At 37.8% G+C, this 21,192-nt stretch overlaps 1 protein-coding gene across 6 annotated transcripts in view; it reads left to right on the top strand.

Moving 5' to 3' along the window:
* Window positions 1-953: 953 nt before the first annotated feature.
* The window catches only part of ABI3BP (ABI family member 3 binding protein), a 165,093-nt gene continuing 144,854 nt past the window's right edge, over window positions 954-21,192 (top strand). For 5 of the 6 annotated variants that reach the window (XM_054813854.1, XM_054813856.1, XM_054813853.1 and 2 more), the window contains exon 1: window positions 960-1,119. In XM_054813854.1, coding sequence (XP_054669829.1) covers window positions 1,041-1,119 — 79 coding nt within the window. In that variant the 5' untranslated portion in view covers window positions 960-1,040. Of the gene's footprint in view, window positions 1,120-21,192 lie in introns of all 6 variants that reach the window. The other variant, XM_054813851.1, reaches the window with a different exon arrangement.

The following is a 21,192-nucleotide window of genomic DNA, read 5'->3' as shown; positions in this document are numbered from 1 at the left end:
GGGTGGGAGGGTGGGTGTTGGTTTTTTGTTTTTCGTGGGTGTTTTTTTAAGGGAGAGAGACATATCACTATTTACTTGACTGAATTTAATATCTTTTGGGATGTTTTCCAGATACTGAGACTAAATTCTTCCTTATTCAGTTGAACCTTTTTCTTCTGCTTCACCCTTTCCACCTTCTCAATTGTGAGTAGGACCAAATTCTGTGCTTAGTCGGCTTATTGTAAACATTGAGTGAAACAGCTTTTAATGGAATAATGGAATTTCTTTTTCATTTACTGTTATGTAACTGGTGAGAGGATCTAGCCCCTGGAAGGAGATGCATTTGCTTCCAGTGTGCATTGTGCCCACTGAGTCACTGGACGTGTGTGAAAGGGAAAAACATAAAATATTTTGCCAAAAATTGCCAAAATAAGATACAAGTGAAAAATAGACATTCAGTTTTCTTCAAACACAGATCTTTTGCTGAATTAATATTTGATACCTGTTTATAATGTCAATGTCATGTCAAATTAAACTCGTGTTTATTTTGCCTAGGTGAAAGGCACATCTAGCCCAAATTAATCTTAAGCAAAATCTTGAGATTGCAAAAATACAGAGTTCAATATAGCAAACAGTTTTCTGAGTACTGCGAATGTTATTTTTGCATTTTAAGTCCAGCTTTCTTGGATAAAGCAGTGAAAATGTCTCTCAGATCAGTTTTCAGTTAATAGAAGTTTTGATATTCCTGGTTTTATTTGCATGAAATTTAAGTGATCAAATGGTAATCTCTCACTTTGAGTGGTGGAAAGACCTTGTAACAAACCCCAGAAAATTATTGTAGGGGGAGCCTGATAATATTTTTATTTTTTTTTAATGCTAATTCCTCCTTTTCCAGTGGGAGTGAATGATGTCATCCTGTCTCCTCCCACTGTGTAAACTAAGCTTGTGTCAAAGTGTTGCTGCCTCTTGTCACAGAGAGAACAGTTCACTTAAATGCAGCTGCAGTACTTTTGTGTGATACCTGTCAGAATCATTCCCAGTGCGAGGTTGGGTCTCTGACCATGATGTCAAGATTGGTCTTTCTCCTTTTCTGTGGATATATTGCACTAAACCTGGGAAATGCTCAGAAATTGCCAAGAGGCAAGTAGCTATGACAACTTTCTGGGTTTTTGTTTGTTTTTCTGTTGTGGGGCTTTTTGTTTTTTTTTAATGCTTGTGTTTTGCCATGGAAATTTGCTTTCAACATGTTAGGAATGATGAAAGATAGTGGAAAAGATGACAGAAAATCAGTTAACAGGGCAAGGTCCAGGTACAAGAGAGTAACTTTAAAGCTCTTGAATAAAACAAGCTCAAATGTTTTCATGGTACCTTTTGACTCTAGTGAGAAGTACCATGAAACAAAGTAACTGTATTTAATGATTTTTATAATGATTTAGAGAGCATTGTGCAGGTTTGTGGTTTATGATCTTAAAGAAAATGTGACTTAGAAGCACCCTGTGTTGTTGTTGGAAGATTTCAATTCTGTCTTGAAAGAACTTTTATACTTTCCCTTTATGTCCATCCTTAACAGTTCAGTAGGAATTTACTTTTGTAGGTCAGGTTGTATGCATTTTGAGGGAGAGAAATATGATTTATTAAAATTTCCACAAGAAGAAAAAGCCCCTCCAAACCCGTGTGAATATTTCTTTAACTATTCCTTTCTCCTGGAGTCTGGAAGTACAGTAGATTTGCAGAGCTGGCAGGGATCTCTTCTCTTCCTTGCTAATGGGACCCATGTAATGTTGGCATTTTACTAGTATTTTATTACTGCAGGAAGAACAGCCATAGCATAAAATGAAAAGAATATTTCTATATCTAGATCGTAAAGCACTTTGTAGTACCTTGGCATTAAAACAGCACTTTCACAACAGTTTCTGTACTGCACGTAATGCTCTAACTTTGTAGAAGTGCTTGCTTGAGTCCACTGTATTTTGTAATGCATTTTACATCTGCAGCCTCCTGCAACCAGTAACATTTAGAAAGGAAGCTGTGATTTAGTTCCTTATGAGAACGTTTATTAAGAAATCAGCACTTTGGGGCTTCCTAGGAGATTGTTTCATAGATGGGGAACCTGAAAGTATTTTGGGGAGAAGAGGTGATTTTTCACCCTCCACTCCTCTCAAAGAGACTTTTTTTAAAGATTTTTTTTTTTTTTCTTCCCGGTGATGTTCTTTTGGAAGTGGCTTTCTTTTGAGTTCATCTTTTGGAACCAATGTGGAGTTTTCTGCATACTGCTAATAGTGGGGCAGTGTGTAGCCTGTGAGTAACAGATATGCAGTTGTTCAAGCAGACTGTAAGACCTTAGTTTTATCAAAAAAGCAATCTACAAGTAAACTATTGTAGCAGGGGAGGATTCAGTTGAACAGAGAGGAACCTTGTATGTATTGCCTACTTTGAGGGAAGGAACTTTTCTAGGGCTTGCCTTTTTAAAGGGTTTCACTGGACTTCTTGCTCACTACCAGAGAACAGTGGCTGTAGATTTGTTAACTGTAAAATTCAGACAAAGCTACTGATCTACTGCAGTCAGAGAGAGATTAACTCTGGGATGCATTTTTTCGTGTCCTAAAATAACATTGCAGAAGTGAAGTTCTGATTGCCAAATATATAAAGCTGTGGGTGGAAACTTTATTTCATTTCAATGAAATAGGTTTTTTTTAAGATTCTCCCATTGCAGTGTTGAAACATCAGTCTAATTCTTTTGTTTGCAGGGGGTTATTATTTACATTGGACTGCATTGAAAAAACAAGTGTATTAGTACTTAGCTGTTACCTGGAAACGTTCAAAGGATTGTCTTTTTCTATAACACTTTTTTGTTTGATAGGGAGTACAGAATTTTTTCATGAGCAGCGTATATGAATCTTAAAGTATTTTTAAAATAATGATACGTAGTGGTAGTATTCTGTTAAGAGGGCTACTCTGCCCTGCTAAGCAAGCTTAAATTCCAGTGAATTCCCATGTTCTTCAAGTCACGAACTGTGTAACTGAGGCTCCAGAGTCACTCCTGCTCTATCGCGAACAGTGGAATCCATTTCAGAACTTGAGGGAGAATGATCTAGCCAAACAAACTCACTTTTCTGGTGGTGCAGGTACTCCTGTGAACAGGTTATCAGTGTCAATCTTGCTGTTCTTACTACCGCTTTGGAATTCTGGTGCTCAAGTCTTCTCTCCAGGAGATGAAACACACTGATCCCTGGTCTCATGGACTGGGATTTCCTTTTGGTGATACAAGGTGGAAAGAACATCTTGCCTCCTGCAGCTGCAAAGGAACAGAGCCAGTACACCCTTTGGATGTCAGTGACTTCCAGAGCTATTTGAGAGATTGTGTGCAAATAAGCTGTTCAGGAGGCTGGAACACACATGACTCCCTTTTCCCATACAGTTTTATACTTTCACCTCCACAAGTGTGTGTTTGACAAAGAATGACAAAGAAAATGTTGTTGCTGTTCTCATAGAGTGTTCTTTATTAAGAAAAATAATTTCTTTAATTATTTTTACTTCAAAAATTAAGGTACTGTTGGAGGAGTAATTTGGAAATGCCTCTGACATGACTCAGAATCAGGGAAATGTCAGTTAAAATTTCCAGTGGAAACTTTATGCTGCTTCTATGTATCCTGCATTATAATAGTTTTGCCTGTATAGAAAATACGCCTCTACTTATATCTGGTCCCAGTGTAGTGCCCTAAGCGCAGGTGAATGCCCTTTCTCTTGTAGCTCTTTGTCATATGAACTGTAGCAAATGAGAAGTGATGAGGCAGTTATATGCTGTGTCATAATTCAGACTCTTTCTACATTAAGATTTTACAGACATAAGCAAAGACAATGTAATTGGAAAGGGAAGGTTGTGAGTATTGTGTTTTACTGTAGAGGCAATGCCTTTTTTCAATTGTGTTTTGTGAGTTCTGTTTGAGGGATCAGCTGCTAAGAAAATTCTGTGGTCAGTGCTTATGGAGACTGTGTGAGGGGTCACAGAACAGCAGGGCAGGAGATGATGGTATGATTTGGGCTGGTTTTTTGTCAAGTGTTTGAGCCACTGTTCCTTCAACGATGACCAACTTCTAAGTCTTTCTTTTTCATCAGAAAGAAGAGAAATTTGGACATTTACCACTTATTTTTGTCTCTTCCCTTATGCCACTGTGCCAGTGCCATCCAACATATAATTGTTCAGTTGAACACTGTTGCACTTGAAATATTTTAATGATGGGTGGAAGCAGTTGCAATGCATAGGTATCAGAGTTATAACGTGTCATACTTTCTCTAATTCTTGTGGTTCTGCATAACAGAAATGTTCCATCCTTCAAGAATGCAGCATCGTCACTCTAGACAAGAATTGAGTAAAGACAAAAAGTCTCTTCTTTAGAGAAGGAGTTGGTAAGCAGAGCATCCTGAATCTGAGAGGGAAATGAAAAAGCAAAAGCCACAGAACCAAGAATAAACAAGTTACAGGACATAATCCACAAGATTGTACTGCCTTGTAAACTGTGTTTTATTGGCATTTTTCCAGCTGGACCTGATACAAATGTTGTTGAAGGCAACAGTTGTGGAACAAGTTCTTAATGTTTGGTAAAACAGCATTTCATGGTTTTGATTTTGCCAGTTGACTTTCCAGTTACAACACAGATGTGTGTAGAAATGCACTTTTTCACTATAATCTGTTTCTGATAGCTTTTGTGTATCTTCATGTTCTGCTTCTCTTTGTTAGAGTTTAAAAGAATTTGGGGTTGATCTCTTCTTATAAACTTACAGCTTTATGAAGATTTTCAAAAGAAGAGTTTGAATGTTTTACTGGTTTGGTTTTGTTTTTTTTCCCCATGTTTCTGACCTCTGTGGTTTTCCTACTATTTGAATTAGTCATCAGGTAGATTGGAATTCAGGCCCATCCTTGTTCTGTTTTCCAGGATTCAAGTCTGTCTCGTTCTGCTTTCCAGGAAGGGCTTAGGAAACCTTAATTCACCTTCCTCCTGGTTGCTGCCCTCTTAGGGAAAGAGTACAGACTTGATGTTACTCATGGGACCAAGTGAAAGAGCCTGATTTACAGACTCATGTAGGGAAAACCAGATCTAAAACTTTCTTGTTTCCACAGTTGTCAACTGTGGGGATAAGTGAGAAAAATAATAGTTTTACTCTAAGTTGCTGGTTTGGGTTTGGTTTTTTTTTTGTTTGGTAAGTATACAGGAATGTTAGAAAATATTGTAGATAACTACTAGCTAAGATAAGATTTGTGTTTATGGTAATTACAACTGACATCCCTTTGAGAGTCAATGCTGTATTTACAGTATACTTCCAAACTTACCGTTGACATTTGTGAAAGAAATGGGCTAATCTTATTCATAGCTAAATTTACTGGCTATGCTATGTTATGTAATACTTCTTCCTAACCAGAGGTTAAACTCGGCATGTGTTTTCACTTACTGGTGTCAAGCAGTTAAAACAATGTTGAGTTATTTGAATGTATCACAGTCATTACACTGCAACAGCCAAACCTTCATCTTTAAACATTTGTGTCCTCCTGTGTCCATCTGCTCCCCCCTCCCCCCCCAACAGTCCCCCTGTGATAGCTGTAGGATAACAGGGAAAAGTCTCCAAAGTTGTTGAGGTTTTATGTTGGTATTGTTTGTTGTTTTTGGTTTTTTTAACATATAGTGAAGCTGGCATATTAAAATGTCACAAAAGGAGTGAAATGACATGTGGTTTATATATTGCTTTCTCCATGGCTTACAAAACATCTTTCTGGGAACTATTTTTCAAAATACACAATGCATTAACCTTTAAAAAACATACTTTAATGAGGAAGGGCCAGTTTGGACTAAACTACTGAACTTAATTTTTTTGCGTGTCTGGAAAGAGAAGTGCAAAATTAATTTGATTTGTGTGAAATGCTTCTCTTATTTTTAATGGCACATAAATAACAGTAAAGTCCTATGAGAAATTTCAAAGGGATCCTTTATCTGGTATAATTGAGTGGCTAACATTTTCAGTTGGTAGATCTGTCACAGCAAATTTGGCTCATTCTTTGCTGAAAATGAAAACAACCCATAAGAATGTTGCCATTATAGCATCCCATTTAATCAAAGTTATCTTATCATGCAGACAGTTGTGTCCTAGGATCGCACAAAAACATATCAAAAACCAGTATTGAGCGTCAGGCTTCTGAGTTCAAAGATAATCTGTAATACCAGAATTCCATTTTTATACTGGCACAGGCAGTGGTGTGATAGTGTGATGATACATATGGGTGGATTCTGCCAGGATTAAATTCCATAGCATATGAATGCCTCTCAAATGATCTCACTGCTGGGTAATCTCTGTAGCCTTCTACCTCTTTAATTTTAATGTTCCCAAGTATCTCTGAATATTATTTTTCAGTCCTCCTCCATATAATCTTTTGTATCTAGCCATTCCAGCAGGACAAGCTACATAACTCACTTGAGGGCAGAGCTGTAGGCTAAATCCTGCTGCTGTTCTTCAGCCAGACCTACTGTATATGGATAGTATAGTATAGTATATTTATTGACTGGTGGTACTGTGAATGGTCAGTGGGTCTGAGGCTTCTTTGGAGTGTTTGGGCTTACCAGCTGTGTACTGCACATTACATGTGCAAACAGAAAGCCTTGTCTGCTCCAGGGAAAAATAAAAATGGCTAGCAGTGACCTGCCATAGTCAGAAATGTTCTTACAGCTCCTGGTAGATTTCTTTTCCTTGGGGAAATTCAAGTGCAGACTTGAAATTGTTAGTAAGCAGGATAAATTTGTTGCTGTGGAGTGTTCTTGACTACTGCCTTTTGCAGGAGGTGAGACTTACTCACTGGCATGGATTGTGCAGCAATGTCACATTAAATCTTGGTGTGAGGAGAGGCAGGTAGTAGTGTTCTGCAAAGGCAGTGGCCTAAAATAGTGCCATTAGCGAAACAGCCCAGTCTGTAGTCTGCTCCCAAGTGGAAGAGAGCAGCCGGAAGCAGGCCAGATGCCACTCAAGCTTGCCTGTCAGGCCATAATTCAAATGTCCTTAGTTAGAAATTGGTTTTTCTACAATACAGGCCAGCATGTATGTAGTACAAGTTCGCTTTATGAAATATATATTTGTCCTATTTTGCTGTGAGGATAGTATTCATGCACATGACTACTGACAGCATCATGAATCAAACCCTTGTGTGGCCAAGGCCTGGGCCAACTTGCGCAGCACAGCTGTCCCTCAAAATGTACCAATCATGTGCCATTATACTCTGGCTAAATCAAACTTAAGCCTCCCGCTTGAGCAAACCAGTGTGTGTTATGTCAAGGTGAAGAAAACCCAGGTCAAGTTTTGAACCACCAAGTGAATTTCTACTGTTGATGAAGTTGTGATTGTAACCGCAATGGTCACCAGAATTAAATGGCTTTGCACTCACTGCTTAACCAAAGTGATGTCATCAGAATGTGCAGATATCCAGGTGAGCTTACATAAGGATGGTCATGTTAAGAATATCAACCCAGAGTCTTCACCACTTCAGAGTTGCTGAATAAAATGCTGGTAAAGAGATGAGGCACTAGCTGCTGGAGATGCTAGATCTAAAGGCAGGGAGGTAGGGAATGCTTTTTTTTTTAAAAAAAAATTTTTTTTTTTAATTAGAAGACAGCTAGTCTTCTTCCAGTCTGGAGGGGAGCATTTGCTGCACTTGTTCAGAGGTCGGTAGACAAAATCTAACCTCTGTTTTGTGAAATACCTTAGAGTTGTTGCTGAGATCCATCACTCTGTAATGATGTGATATTCTTTAGAGTGTTTTCTGGAAGAAAAACAAATGAGGGAAGTGAATTCACAGTTTTTTTCTTAGGCTAATTGTAGCCATCATTTTTATGCAGATCCTATTTACCTTGAACAAACATGTCAAGGCAGCAGGGCTCCATGTGAATAAATCCACTTCAATAAAACCAAGCATAATGAAGTACCTAAACCTCTGTGTGTAAATTTGATTTTTGTTTATTTTTTTGTGTGAGGTGTGCTAACATTAGAGTGTTACTGTCTGTACTTAATAAGGGATTGTAATTCAGTGCTGTCATTCAAGCCAGAGAGTCAGTGGCAAAATGGATTCTCAAAGAGAGAGGGAATTTGTTTTGTAGGGCTATTTCTGCATTTTTGTATAGTTCTAATTTTTTTGCATTATTCTTGAAATCTGCTCAGGAAAAGCATGATTTAATAAAGCAGTAAGAGATTGTAATATTCTTTCCTATCACCAGCAATTGTGGCATTAGTTTATGAATCTATAAATGGCTACAGAGTGCTTGGTATGAGTTTACATAATTAATACTTTTGGAACCTGGCCAGTTTTAGAGGACTGGCAGTGTATGTGGGATAACATTATTTTTAAACTTGCATAGGGAAATATTTTCTCCTCTTGTCAGCTGCTTGCCTCTGCTTTATGTTAACTATTCATTTTAATTTTTCTTTCTATGATGTAGAAGTCTGGAATCATTTTAGAACACACAAAATTGTGGTTGGTTCAAAAATACAAATATGTAAACTTGAAATGTCCCAGAAGGTTGTTTTCTGACTCTGAAGTGAAAACATTTTCTGGCAGTTTTGATTCCCTCATTACCATGGTTCAAGCCTATACATGAACAAGAAAAATGCACAGTGAGAAAAATGCAAGACTTTCAGACCTTATCACTTTTCTTTTTAATTCTCAGTGTATCTGTACAACATGCATAAGCATATGCTGAAAATAAAGGAATGGGCGCAGTAGTCTGAAAGTTGGTAAGAAATTGAGCTTTGGGATACAAATAATAGGAAGAAAACTCTATTGTCTGAGCTGGAAATTTTGGAGGCTTCCATTATCTCTGGCTCACACAAACATTGAAGTGGTTGGATTAAATGGTAGGGCACGGTTTTTATTTATAGCACAGTGTACGCTGAAGCATAGCTTGTTACACACTTAGGGAAATGGCTGCAGTCAGGTTTGAGTACCATGAATTCTCTTAGTTTGATGGAGAGCTGTCTCATGTAGAAGTGAGGGGGTTGCACGTTTAGCTGGAATCAGCAGGTCTCCCTCCTTTGTCCTAATGCTTATTAACAGCTATTTACTGCTGTGAACACGACTATGAAATTGCTCTGCACTGGTAGTCTGTTATTTGCTCCCATACTGATGAGAACCAGCCTCTAGCTATGCTGTGACAAAATCATAAGCATAAATACTTCCATCTCTTCAGTATTTCTTTTTGTTTTAGTTATGAGGAAGGCAAAATCTGGCAATTCTAAAAGAAATGTCTTCCTGCTCATGTTGATTATTCAGTGTTCTTCACTAGACAATAAATCTGCTGTGACTTAATTGGTGGTGGTATAGGAGTTAATTTATGTTGTCTGTTTATCAAGTTTTTGTATATACATCATAAATAAGATTTGTTTAAAGGATTGAAACACTAATTATGGAAAGCTTTTGAGCTTAAGAACTTGTTTTCAATTTTGGACAGATTTTGTGATTTTTTTTTTTTTCTCTAATGGAACATTTAGACTAAACCTGCACGCAAGTAAGCAAGTCATGAGGGTGATTTCTCACAGACTTTCTAGCACACAGAGGCATGCGCAGACAAATTGTTGTGAGATTGAGTTAATTTTTGGTAAATGCATTGCATCAAAAATTATTTGTTTCAATCTTCCAGGCTTGTATCAATCCCCCATACTGTCTCAGTTTCAGTTAAGATGGTCAAATTACAGTTGATTAAAAGCATTTGTATGTTGTTAATATGCAGTAATGAATTCTTAGAAAGCAACGTTTCTCAATAATGTAACAGATGTTTATTGTGTTCTCTTTCAACTCAAAAATAGTTACAGAATTACCACTGGACATCATATGCTATTAGTATATTTATGTGAAGGGAATGTAAAGTTGTTCATAATATTAAGGCTGAGGAAAAATTACAGATGTTCCACAAAGGAAATGGATAATCCTAATTATGCCCTATTTCAGTGTAGAAATCTCAGGTATTTTGAATATTTTTTTTTCCATGACCTGGCTTTTTTAGATTCCCCCTCATCCCCCCCCCTTAATTTGCTTTTGTAGTGTTAAAACATTTGTCAGTTAAAACAGTTGTCAAACAAAACTGGCACGGGAAAGACCATCTCATTTTAAAATTCTGTGAAGTCATGAAGTAATATTTATGTACTTTATATACTCTTAAGTCAGAGAACATTCCTTGGGAATTAATGTAATCTACTGCACACTGGGTTACAAGATCAGTGATGAGGGACACATAACTTTCTACATGCCATAAATTTTCCATGAACAATTGGATACATGCCTGAGTGAAGTACAAGTAAAAGTGCAATATCAGTCATACACAGATTGCCTAGCTGATGGGTCTGTGCATAGGTGTACATGCCCCTATCCTTCCTTTTGTGTACCTGACAGTGTTTTCTTTATTGACATTTTCTTTTTCTTTCAATAAAACATTGGATGGAGGGAAAAAACCCCAAACCTAAATATGGACATAGAAAAATGAGTTATTCCTCACTGCTTTCGTTCGTCTCTGTAGATGAAAGGCAGTGTGGTGAAAATAGAGCAGCTGATGTAATGGATATAGAATTTGGAAATAGAGAACGTGGACTCTGTATTGTCTGCCACATTCTGGGTAGGAAGGAATATAGGTGAGAGAACAGATGAAACACTTTACAGTAGCAAAAATAAGTATTTGTGACTTATCTTAGTACTCCCTTAATCATACACATAGCTTTTATTTTACATGTTGTATACTTACTCTGTTTCCTTTTTTTTCTCTAATACATTGATTTAGAACAATTTACTTCATACTTTAGTTTTCTTAAGATGAGTTAACAATGCCTCTGCTTCACAAGGTGTTTATAGTGCTGAAAAAAATTTCTGCCAAATTTTGGAATTCGATATTACTTCCTAAAATCATAAAGTATTTCTCTTATTAGTGATTTCTATTTTCACCTTCTTGATTTAAAGATTTACTGGAAGTCTGTTGCTTCTTTCTTCAGACATTTGCTTGAACTGTAGAAGCTTTCCTTAGATCTCTGCAAACTCAGAATGTGGAACAATATAGAAGATGATAAACAGGGACATCTGTGATTTTTCTCAATCTGTTCTTTTTTTTTTTTTTTTTAAATATGAAGCCAGGTCATCAGTCTTGAGATCCATCTCATCTAGTGGTGCAAGATGAGATAAATTTTCCAGCTGGAAAAACTATATGCAGTTGGAATCAACCCTTAGAGGACTTGTCTGTATCCAACAAGTCTCATAGACATGTGTGAGAATGTTCAGGTTGGAGACCAAGAGCATAAATGAAACCACTTTATTTTGACTGCTCTGTTGGAAACACTGAGCAATTTTTAAAATTTTTTTTGGTTTGTGCCTGTAACTTTATAAATTGAAAGGGAATAACCGGTTAAGAGCTTTGCTGATAGACTTGAAGGCCTTGACAAGACCAAATTGCAGTTCTCAAAGCACAACAGCATTTCATATTTGATTACTGGTTTTATTAACTGATGAAGTTTGCTTTTTCTTTGAGTTTAGCATGCGATGTACAACACCACCTAAGAATTCTTATGTATGCTTCAGATATTTAATTGCTTTATCAGCTGTCTGCCTCTGAAAAGCGGGGAACTTATTCCAAAGTCAAAAAACAGAATATTGCAAGCACTGTTGCCAAGTGCACATCCAAAGCTATTAGTCCTTGCATTATTTGAAGTCCTGTATGTCTTCGATGTTAGAAGATTTTGAGCAGAGAACTCAGATACTTTGCATGATCATATGATGGTTGCAATGTTGGAAGTGAAAAGCCATTGTGACTTCAGAGAAGGGATGATCCTATTCTATTTTCATCTTTTGATGCATATAATTTTAAAGAAAGAGGCCTGTTTCAACTTTACACAGCATAATGGGGGATTTATAAACAGAAATTAAATCCTGTTAGACAGTAGTAAGGTACTAAGTACATTCTTACAAGCTTGCATACATTTAAGAATTGTTAAATGTACTGTCATGGGCATGATCCCTACATATGCAATCTCAGTATGATGGCCAGATTGTACTTCTCTGTTTCTAGGTGTTTCTGCTAGAAATAGATTATTACATTACCTTCTGATAAAATACTGGTTTCTGTTCAAGGATGTCTTATTTTAGATACCTTTTATTTGATCTTTTGAGAACCTGTGAACTAAACCACAGCCTGGACTGTCATTCTCCCAAAATGGGCATGGGTGTGTTTACTTAAATCTTGACAGAGGAACAAACCATTCAAACTCACTGATGCATCAGGATTGCAGCAGTGTCTGTCTCACTAACTGCACTGCCATCTGGAAAGATGCTTTAGGAAGGTAGCTTGATGGGTACTTATTTCTGAATGTGTGTCTCAATCTAGTTTGCCTCCCTTCAGTTTGAAAGCAGATCATTATGTACAACTCATCTTCTTTTATTTGCCCAACCCAAGGTCTCTCCCAAGTGTACACAAATCACAAAACATTCTCCCTCACTGAAATGAGTTTAGGAGTTACTGTGGATCAGAAAGACTATTGTCGTGGTTTAGCCCCAGCTGGCAGCTGAGCACCACGCGGCTGCTCGCTCACCCTCCCCCTTCCCCTGGTGGGATGGGGAGGAGAATGGGAAGACAAAGGCAAAACCTCCTGGGTTGAGATAAGGACAGTTTACTGGGACAGCAAAGGGAGAGGGAAATAACGACAACAGTACTTAACAGAATACACAAAACTGGTGATACACAATGCAGTTTCTCACCCAAGGACCATACAACTTAGTACAACTCAGACCACATGCTCGGACCCCTCCCAAAGCCCGACCATCCTGAGCCACATGCCCTGGAGCCGCACCGCCCCCCCCCCCCCCCCCACCACCACCACTAGCCCCCTTTTATACTGAGCATGATGTCACATGGTATGGAATACTCCCTTTGGCTAGTTTGGGTCAGCTGTCCTGGCTGTGTCCCATCCCAGCTTCTGGTGAAAATTAACTCTATCCTAGCCAAACCCAGGACAACTATCAATGGGGACTTTGGACTTTTAAACACTGACTGCTATTTTTCGAGCCCAGTTTTCCATCTACCTTGTAATCTACACATCCAGTCTGCATTTCTTGCATTTGGCTGGAAGGATACCTGTGGAGATGGTGTCTGAAGTCAAAGTAAATGGCTTTCACCCCTTTCCCCTTGTATGCAAAGCCAGTAATAGCATTACAGAAGGCAGCAGGGTTGGTCAGACACAGTCTGGCCTTGGTAAATTTGTGCTGGCTGTCCGAATCACATTATTGTTTGTCATGTGCATAGGTGTGACTTCCCGGTGACTGTGGTTAGGCTGAACAGCTTGCAGGTTTCTGGATGCTCTTTCTCGCCCTTACTCAAGCAGTTGCAGTGGGATATTATTCTGTTCTCACATAGCAAATTAATCTTGCCTCTCCCTGGCAGTTCTCTTATGCTTATCTATATACTGAAGAGATTGTGCTTTACTGAATTTTCAGTATCTACATGTTAGAGATAGGAAGTAGGATATCGGAATTCAAGCATAGTGTTGGGGAAGGCAGCCCTTCTTGAGGCTTTATGGTGCATACTTAGAGGTGCAGAAGAAAATCCTGTAGCCTTGAAGTGGAAAAATACTCATTTTTACAAAGAAACACAGGTCTGAAATGGACTTCCTGAAATTGTTTTGACCTCCTTGTGCTTATTCCTGAGGCAGTTTGTTCCAGATCTTCACTGCCTTTATCAGTTTTCCAACTATCTTCCTTGGTACAGTTTATGTCAGTTCTGCTCTCCACAGATACGGAGCAGAACTTACTCATACTGCTTTCCCTCCGGGTTTTGTTTGTTTGTTTTTTATATTTGGATACTGTCTTCATATCTGTCTATGTACTTTTCCTCTAAGCTGGATGACTCCTATTTATTCAGGCTTTTTTCCTGGGTGACATACTTTGTACCTCTAGTCATGGACTGCTTTTTATCCTGGATTTTATCAAGTTGGTCTGCTTTATAGTGCTCTGTGCAAAACAAAAGCTTCACCTGCACTGGCTTATTAGTGATAAGAGATCTTTTTTAGAAGTGAGGACTACTGCATAAAAGGACTGGGTGCCCAGTCTTCAGATTTACAATAGAGAAGGCAACAATCTTGAAACACACTTAGATACTTTAGTGATTCTGAGACTTCTACATTAATTTACAACTTAAGAGTTGGAAATACATGCTGGTGTCAAATTTACTCTGCTGTTAGTATAGTTTGCAAACCCAGCTAGCTGTCTAAATACTACTGTCTTTAAGCACTTTTTTTCCTTAAAAAATAACTATGTGCTGAATCAGAGAAGGAGGTAAAACAAAATTGGCTATGAAAACATCTAAGCCAATGTTACAGAATACTGAGATAAAGACTTGCTCTTTCAGCTGCTTGGAGCATGGCAAGTAAGATAATGCTTACCACAGAAGGAAAATTTTAGTATAGGACTACCTATTTTGTTTTACAGATATAGAAAAACATGCAAATATCAATTTAAAACTGCTTGGCTCTTTTTTTTTTTAACATGAATTCAAAGCTGCCTTTTTCTAACACAGTAGAAATGATACTTTCTTACCATCAGTTATTTCATATTCTTCTTTTAAATCTGACTCCTCCCAAAGTATTTCAAAAGATCCCCAAATGAATAGTCACACAGCAAATCAATCCAAAAGGTATGTACTGAAATGAACAAAATTATATATTCTGATGTAATACATAGTGATCACATATAAGGAACAGACTTCAGAATGACTGCTGCAATGGGAGAGCCTCACTGCAATCTGGGTAGACATCAATCCATGTAGCAGATTACAAACTATGATGTTAACATTAATTACTGAATGCACAGATAAAGAATGGTATCTTCTCTCAGAAGCAAGGGCAGTTATAGTTCCTTGCAGATACTGTTTTTCATTATGCCTTTGACTTTTGATTTTGCAAAAATGCATTGATATTTCTAGATGAGAAGTGGATTAAGGGAGTGGTGATGCTACCCACTGCCTGCTATTGAATAGGTAACGGCAGTGGTAGTGCTAAGCACTGCCTGCCAATGAACGTATTCTTAAGAAACTTGTTGCATTAAGGTCCACAGTCTTTAATATGGATCACTTCCATCTATTTATAATTTGTAGGCACAGCCAGAGCAACAGCCTCTGAATTCCTCACCTGCTTAAGTTCTTAGTATCTTGTTGAGCTTTCCCTACTGAGGAGTTGTTACTAAAGAAAGTCCATATTTTTATTCAGCTGATCAGGTATAAAATATGACTACCTTATACATGGCCATGTCCGAAGACCACATTTGTCTTTTGGTTTTTGCATTAGCTGGTGTTCTTTGAAGGCTTGAAAGGGAGTTAGACCTGGAAAACTTGGGAGGCTTTTCTTGTTCCCCACAGTCTTCTACATGCCTTTATTGAATATCTTTATGCAGAATCTGTCAGGTTCTTTGGCTAAGATACAGTTTTCTTCATAGCCCAGCCTGGGTGGAGTTGCCTTGGACCTATTTCCTTGGACAGGAGAAGGAGCCAGGATTGGAAAGACCAGCTCTTCTGGGCAAGACGCAGTCACTGTCTCATCAGCTCTGTCCAGGTGGAGTTGCATCAGCTCAGGAAAAGACATGCCTGGCCAGTCTGGAAAAAACAACAAACTAGCTCTGAGAGTAAAGCCAGGGGAGCAATGCCCTGGAGATTGTAATTATATCAGATCCAAATCAAGCTTTATCCTAGTGCAAACAAGTGAACCATAATCTAAATTGAAATAAGGATTTGAGGTTGTTTTATTAACAAGGAGTTTTTTCATGGACAAATAATGTCCTTTTAAGTTTTGTATTTTGTGTGCTGTTGATTTGAAAAGTAGTATCTTTGGTTCAACTTGAAGGAGTTTCAGGGGGGAGTAACACATTGAAAATAATAGATAGGCTTTGTTCTGTCCCTAACCTTCAAAAATGTTGAATTGTTCAATGTTGAACTTAAATTGAATTTTTACCACATGTATTTGACCTTTAAACACCACTAACTTTACTGACTCGGCAAAGAAAGGAGTGGACTTTTCTAAGATTTAAAAGAAAAATTAAACAATGTCTTATGACAGAAGCCAGAGACAGGTTGTTCGAGCTCTGTCCAAAGACGTTTTCAGAAGTTTAACTCCTGTTCCCTTTTCCATCACAGCTGCAAACTTGGTTATTCTTAAACAAGAGTTTTCTTGCTTGTTTTCAATTTTGTTTGCCATTTAACAAATAATGGGAAATGGGCTGCAGAATGAAAGCTGGAAATGGGTGTTGGACCACTGAAGTGGGACCCTGAGTTTACATCCAGGCTCTCTTCAGCTTTGTACCCTAAAAATAAGGATAGTTACTGTACTTGGTCCACTAAAAAAATAATTTTAAACCAACATGTATAAGGAGCCTTGTGAGGCAGATAGTGAAAAAGATGGAAGTCAAACTTCAAAGAATTGCTTGAATGACCTGAAAACAGGTGAGAGAGATGGCAGCATACGAGTAATAAATTCCTTTTTGTACATTGCTTTATGTAGATAAATAGAAGTTGGAATTGCTGATAACTACATCTACCTCTGCATTGTCCTTACTGGTCCTAAAGTAATAGTGAGCTACAGCTTCTTAACTCAGTTCTGAACTGTAGTGATCATTAGAGAGGAATTGCAAATGAAGTTTTAAAAACTGTATACTTTTGTAATATAAATGCTTTAGCATGTTTCTGTGAGAAATATCTATATAGTCTATATCCATTAAAACCAGCATATTTCAGATTAGCATTAGTAAAACTAAATATGCATTGCAGCTGAAGGAAGATGTCTCAGTAATCCTGGAAGTGTGCTCTGAGAAAGGGCACTGGAAGGGATGGGGCTGACCCTGGCCCTCACATTACATCTCTTGCTATGGAGGTCTTAGTGGGTTACTGCCTTCAGCCAAACACCAGTATTAAGGGAGTTTTCCTACTGAATATTTCAAATATTTGTGCTCCTTTTGTGGTGAGTTTCTATTATAAATGAAATTTCCAAAATCGCCCCATGAAATGAAAGAAGTACAGAAAAGAATTATAATTTATGCTATTTTATTGCTGTGTGCAGCCTGTTAAGAATGTTGATAAAACTAAAAATAGTTGCTATCGTTCAAATAAAAGTATTGTAAAGGCATAGACAAGAAAGAATTTATTTAAAAATCTCTTGAAAGCATCTTTCTTCTGAGTTGGGCAAGTAGCAAAGTTGGAATTCCAACAGATTGTTTTTATATCACGAGACAACTGATGGCAGAATGTCCACCTGACAACTGAGGCCATTAAATGCAGTTTCTGAAAGTGGGTAAGTGGACCAAGTGTTTGTGTTGTAGCTGTACTGTCTGGAAAAATTTCTTTTGGAATCAAGAGAAGGTAGAAAATACAGTATGGAGAGTTACATGAAAATAAGAATTTTTAATTTTTTTTTTTCCTTGAAGTTAGCTTGCCACAACTTGTTCTAGTTTATTTCCCAGAGAGACTTAATCAAAATTCTGTATTTCCTGTTGGCTGACATAAGGTGGCTTCCTCTTTAAAATGTAGATCCTCCTCAGAGGCATCCAACTCTCTTACTAGACATCGGAAGTTAGATGAATGTATATTGTCTGGATTTTTCTTTGTGATGTCTTTTCTTCTGTTTTAAATTACTGCAAGTCATAGGACAGGTTGTGCTTACCATGCTATAACATATACCCTCTCAGTTACGGTGGGAGTCAGAAAGAGGTGCTAACTTCAAAACTTAATAAGGTAGAATCAATTACCAGTTTCTGGTTATCAATGAAGTAATGAGCCTTGATAATAAGGCTTAAAATAACAAGCTGTATTCATCCTATATATCAAGCATCATAGAATAAGAAAACCCTACCATTTCTGTATTAAACAGTGTCCTTGTAAGTGAAAAAAGCAGCATTTCAAAATTGGATGATTGCTTCTGCTCCTCAGTTGCTTCCTTGAACCAACAGACTGGCTTTGAAATGAACAGAATCAATAACCTGGGGGCAGAGAAACTCAGATTAGGGAGAGTGTTAGGACTGGAACAGGAGTTGTACTGCTGAAACTTTTCTGATTGCTCATCCCTAAAATGTGCCAGTGGATCTCAGTGTAATAAATGTTGGTCCGTAGGTAAGAATAACATTGCTTTTGTTCATCTCTTTTGGAAGCTGCCTGAGCAGAGAGATCCTGTAAGTTGAGAGCTATGAGTTAGGCTACTTTTGTAGTTGCATGTGCATGTAATGTGTTTCACGAAGTTAACTGTTGCATGCTGTCAGCCTATTTTTCTGAAGTAATGTTAGACTTGTGTACAGGGTGTAGGCATACTAATATTTTGGAAAAAAAGCATTTAATTGGGAAACTTAAGTTGCAAATGACAAAACTATATGCAATGTTGGTAGCTTACCCTCTCTTAATAAGGTATTCTTTGTTGCCCTTTTAAAGTGTATGGTCTATATGCCATCTGTTTTCGTTGTTCAGAGTATTTATTAATGTGGATTTTGTAGCTAGGAATGTTGGTGTTTTACGTAATCTGTGATGAGAAAGGTGATCTAACATTGTCCACAGCTACCTGACTGGAGGATACAAAGAAGACAGACAGATTTTCTACAGAAGTGCACAGCAATATGACAAGAGGCACTGGGCACAAGTGGGAAATTCCAGTCAGATATTAGGACTTTTTTTTTTTTTTAAAAACAACCAAACGAAAAAACCCACAAGGATGATAAATACTGGAGCAGGTTACCCAGAGAAGTTATGAAATCTATGTCCTTAGAGATGTTCAAGACTCAACTGGACATGGCCCTGAGCAACTTCATCTGATTAGGTCTGCTTTGAGCAGGGGGATCATAGGATATCCTGAATTGGAGGGGACCCATAAGGATCAGTAAGTCCAACTCCTGGCTCCACACAGGACCAGCCGAATCAGAGCATATGACTGAGAGCGTTATCCAGACGCGGGATAACGTTGGACTAGATGATCTACAGAAGTCCCTTCCACCCTAAATTATTCCATGATTATATGGTTGTGGCTGTCTTACAAGTGTATCTTGTTTATCCTACCGCATAGAAACAGAACTATTTTTAAATGTTTCCCATTTTAAGCTATATTTGGGGTTGAGCCAAACAACTAATGTGTCTCCATGTTTGGGAGCCAAAGTAAATACAAAAATATAAAATAGCAAAACTAAAAGTTGCACAGTGTTAGATTATCATTGAAATCTTGGCTGGTGGGTACCATAGCACCAGATTTGGAAAATAAAAGCACTGCCGTGAATGATTTGAATGTTATAAGTGAGGTGGTGCTCACAAATATATGGTGCTAATATATTTTCTTAAGGCACGCTTCATTTGTCTAGCAGTCTGGGAGGCAATGCTAAGTCTTGCCTTCATGCCCTCTAAAATCTTTGAAATAGTGAAAAACAAACAGTTTCAATGTAAGGCAAAAGGAATTCTGATGACGAAGCCAAATTTGCTGTAATACAGTACAGCTGTATTCACCCTCTAGTTTTGTAGGGCAGAGTTCAAGGCTTTTCACTCTATGGATAAAACCAAAAAATAGGACTGTATATGATCACGAGAGACCATACACACTTCAAGCGCACCAGTAGAATAAGTGAAAGTAACATCTTGTCCCAGTATTGCTTTTGCTGAGCCTTAGTGAAGTGAAGCAGGCAAATGGGTCAAAAAATGTAGGTTGCCGCGATGAATTTACTTCAAACAAAAAATGTTTATTTCATTTGTGCTTCATTCTTGAAGTTTGTTGCTGTACCAGCATCTCAAGGTTGCTTCTGAATATGTTAATTATTAGTTAATAAATTATCAGCCAGCTGTTGGCATATCTTTGTAAGTTGGAGAGAGAAATAAGAGTGCTCTTCAGCTGAAGATACTTTATTTGACAGGGCCAAGATATATTTTAAGGTTTGGGTAGAAACAGAAAAGAGCCAGTTAATTCAAATTCCAGTCACCTCATCACCCAAATTCTCTCACGTTCCTTGAAACAGAGGAAAATCAAACCAGCTGGCAGTTAGTTTTAACTAACTCCACATCTATTGTTACCAACAATATTGCAATGATATAGTAGGGCGTGGGACACAGAATTTAAAAGGCTTTAAATTCTCTGTTACTGAAACAAAATTCTTTTGTTTGTTCTTTCAGGAAGTGAAGTCTTAGGTGGTTTTATTTGCTTTTATAGGTTGGAAATCCCGCTGTCTTCAACACTGAATTGCTGAACAAATACTGCTTTAATGCAACTAGCCCAGTGAACCATTTCTGTTTATCTACTTACTTCTCTCCAGTTATTAAATAGCAAAGGAATTCTATAAATCTATTCTTAGTACTTACTGGTTTGCCTTTTCAGACTGCTTTGGAGTGGTGATTTCTTAGGGGGCTGTTAGACCTAAACCAAAGGGCTTTGACTGAGCTATTGCTGTGAAAGTAGAAGCTGGAAATTGGACTCCTCTGTTTATCTTGTAGCTAAATATGAACCATCAGTTAGAACTAGCTGGTATGAATAAGAGATGTTAGCAGTGCTTATTAATTCTCTTCTCTCTTCCTCTATTACTCCATGATTAATTAAAGTGATAATAAAAAGAAGATAGTTTACATAATTCCTGGTGGATTCAAAGCTTGAACAAGTGTCCAGCTAAATACTTTGTATATTATTTTCCATAGCTGCTTTCACATTTTAAAGATGGGAATTTCAGTTAGGTAATTTAGAGTTAAATTTTTCTAAAGTTTTAAAGTTTATTTGCTCTTGGCTCCCATTGCTTGTACGTGACCACTTATTTTTTCCAACTAGCCAAACTATGGTGCTCCCAGCTGAATTCTTCAGACCATTTGCAGCTATTTTCTTCTTTCTGAAGAGTTACTGGTGGCTGGTTCCCCTGTGATGCAGCTGATCATTAAGCTGTCTTGAAAAGTCTTTCCCCTTATGGGCGAAGAGTCCTTTCCCTAGAGTGATTCTAACACTGCAAGTGGTCTGATGCACTTAACATAGTGGTTTTAGTTCAGATATGCTGTGCGCGGTTTGTCCTGCTGGTTTGGCCATCAGTTGACTTTTGTTGAAGAGAATACATGCAGATCAGCGTGGAATTTCTGTTGGCAAGCCAGGAGAGAAAGATTGATTTACAGAGGTAGCTATGGGTCCCAGAATCTTTCATTTGGAGATGGCCTCAATGTAAAAGAATTACTCTAAAAA

This window comes from Grus americana, chromosome 1, assembly GCF_028858705.1.
Source record: "Grus americana isolate bGruAme1 chromosome 1, bGruAme1.mat, whole genome shotgun sequence".
Lineage (NCBI taxonomy): Eukaryota > Metazoa > Chordata > Aves > Gruiformes > Gruidae > Grus > Grus americana.
The sequence above is the reverse complement of the archived record's forward strand: the minus strand, read 5'-3'. Positions and strand labels throughout refer to the sequence as shown.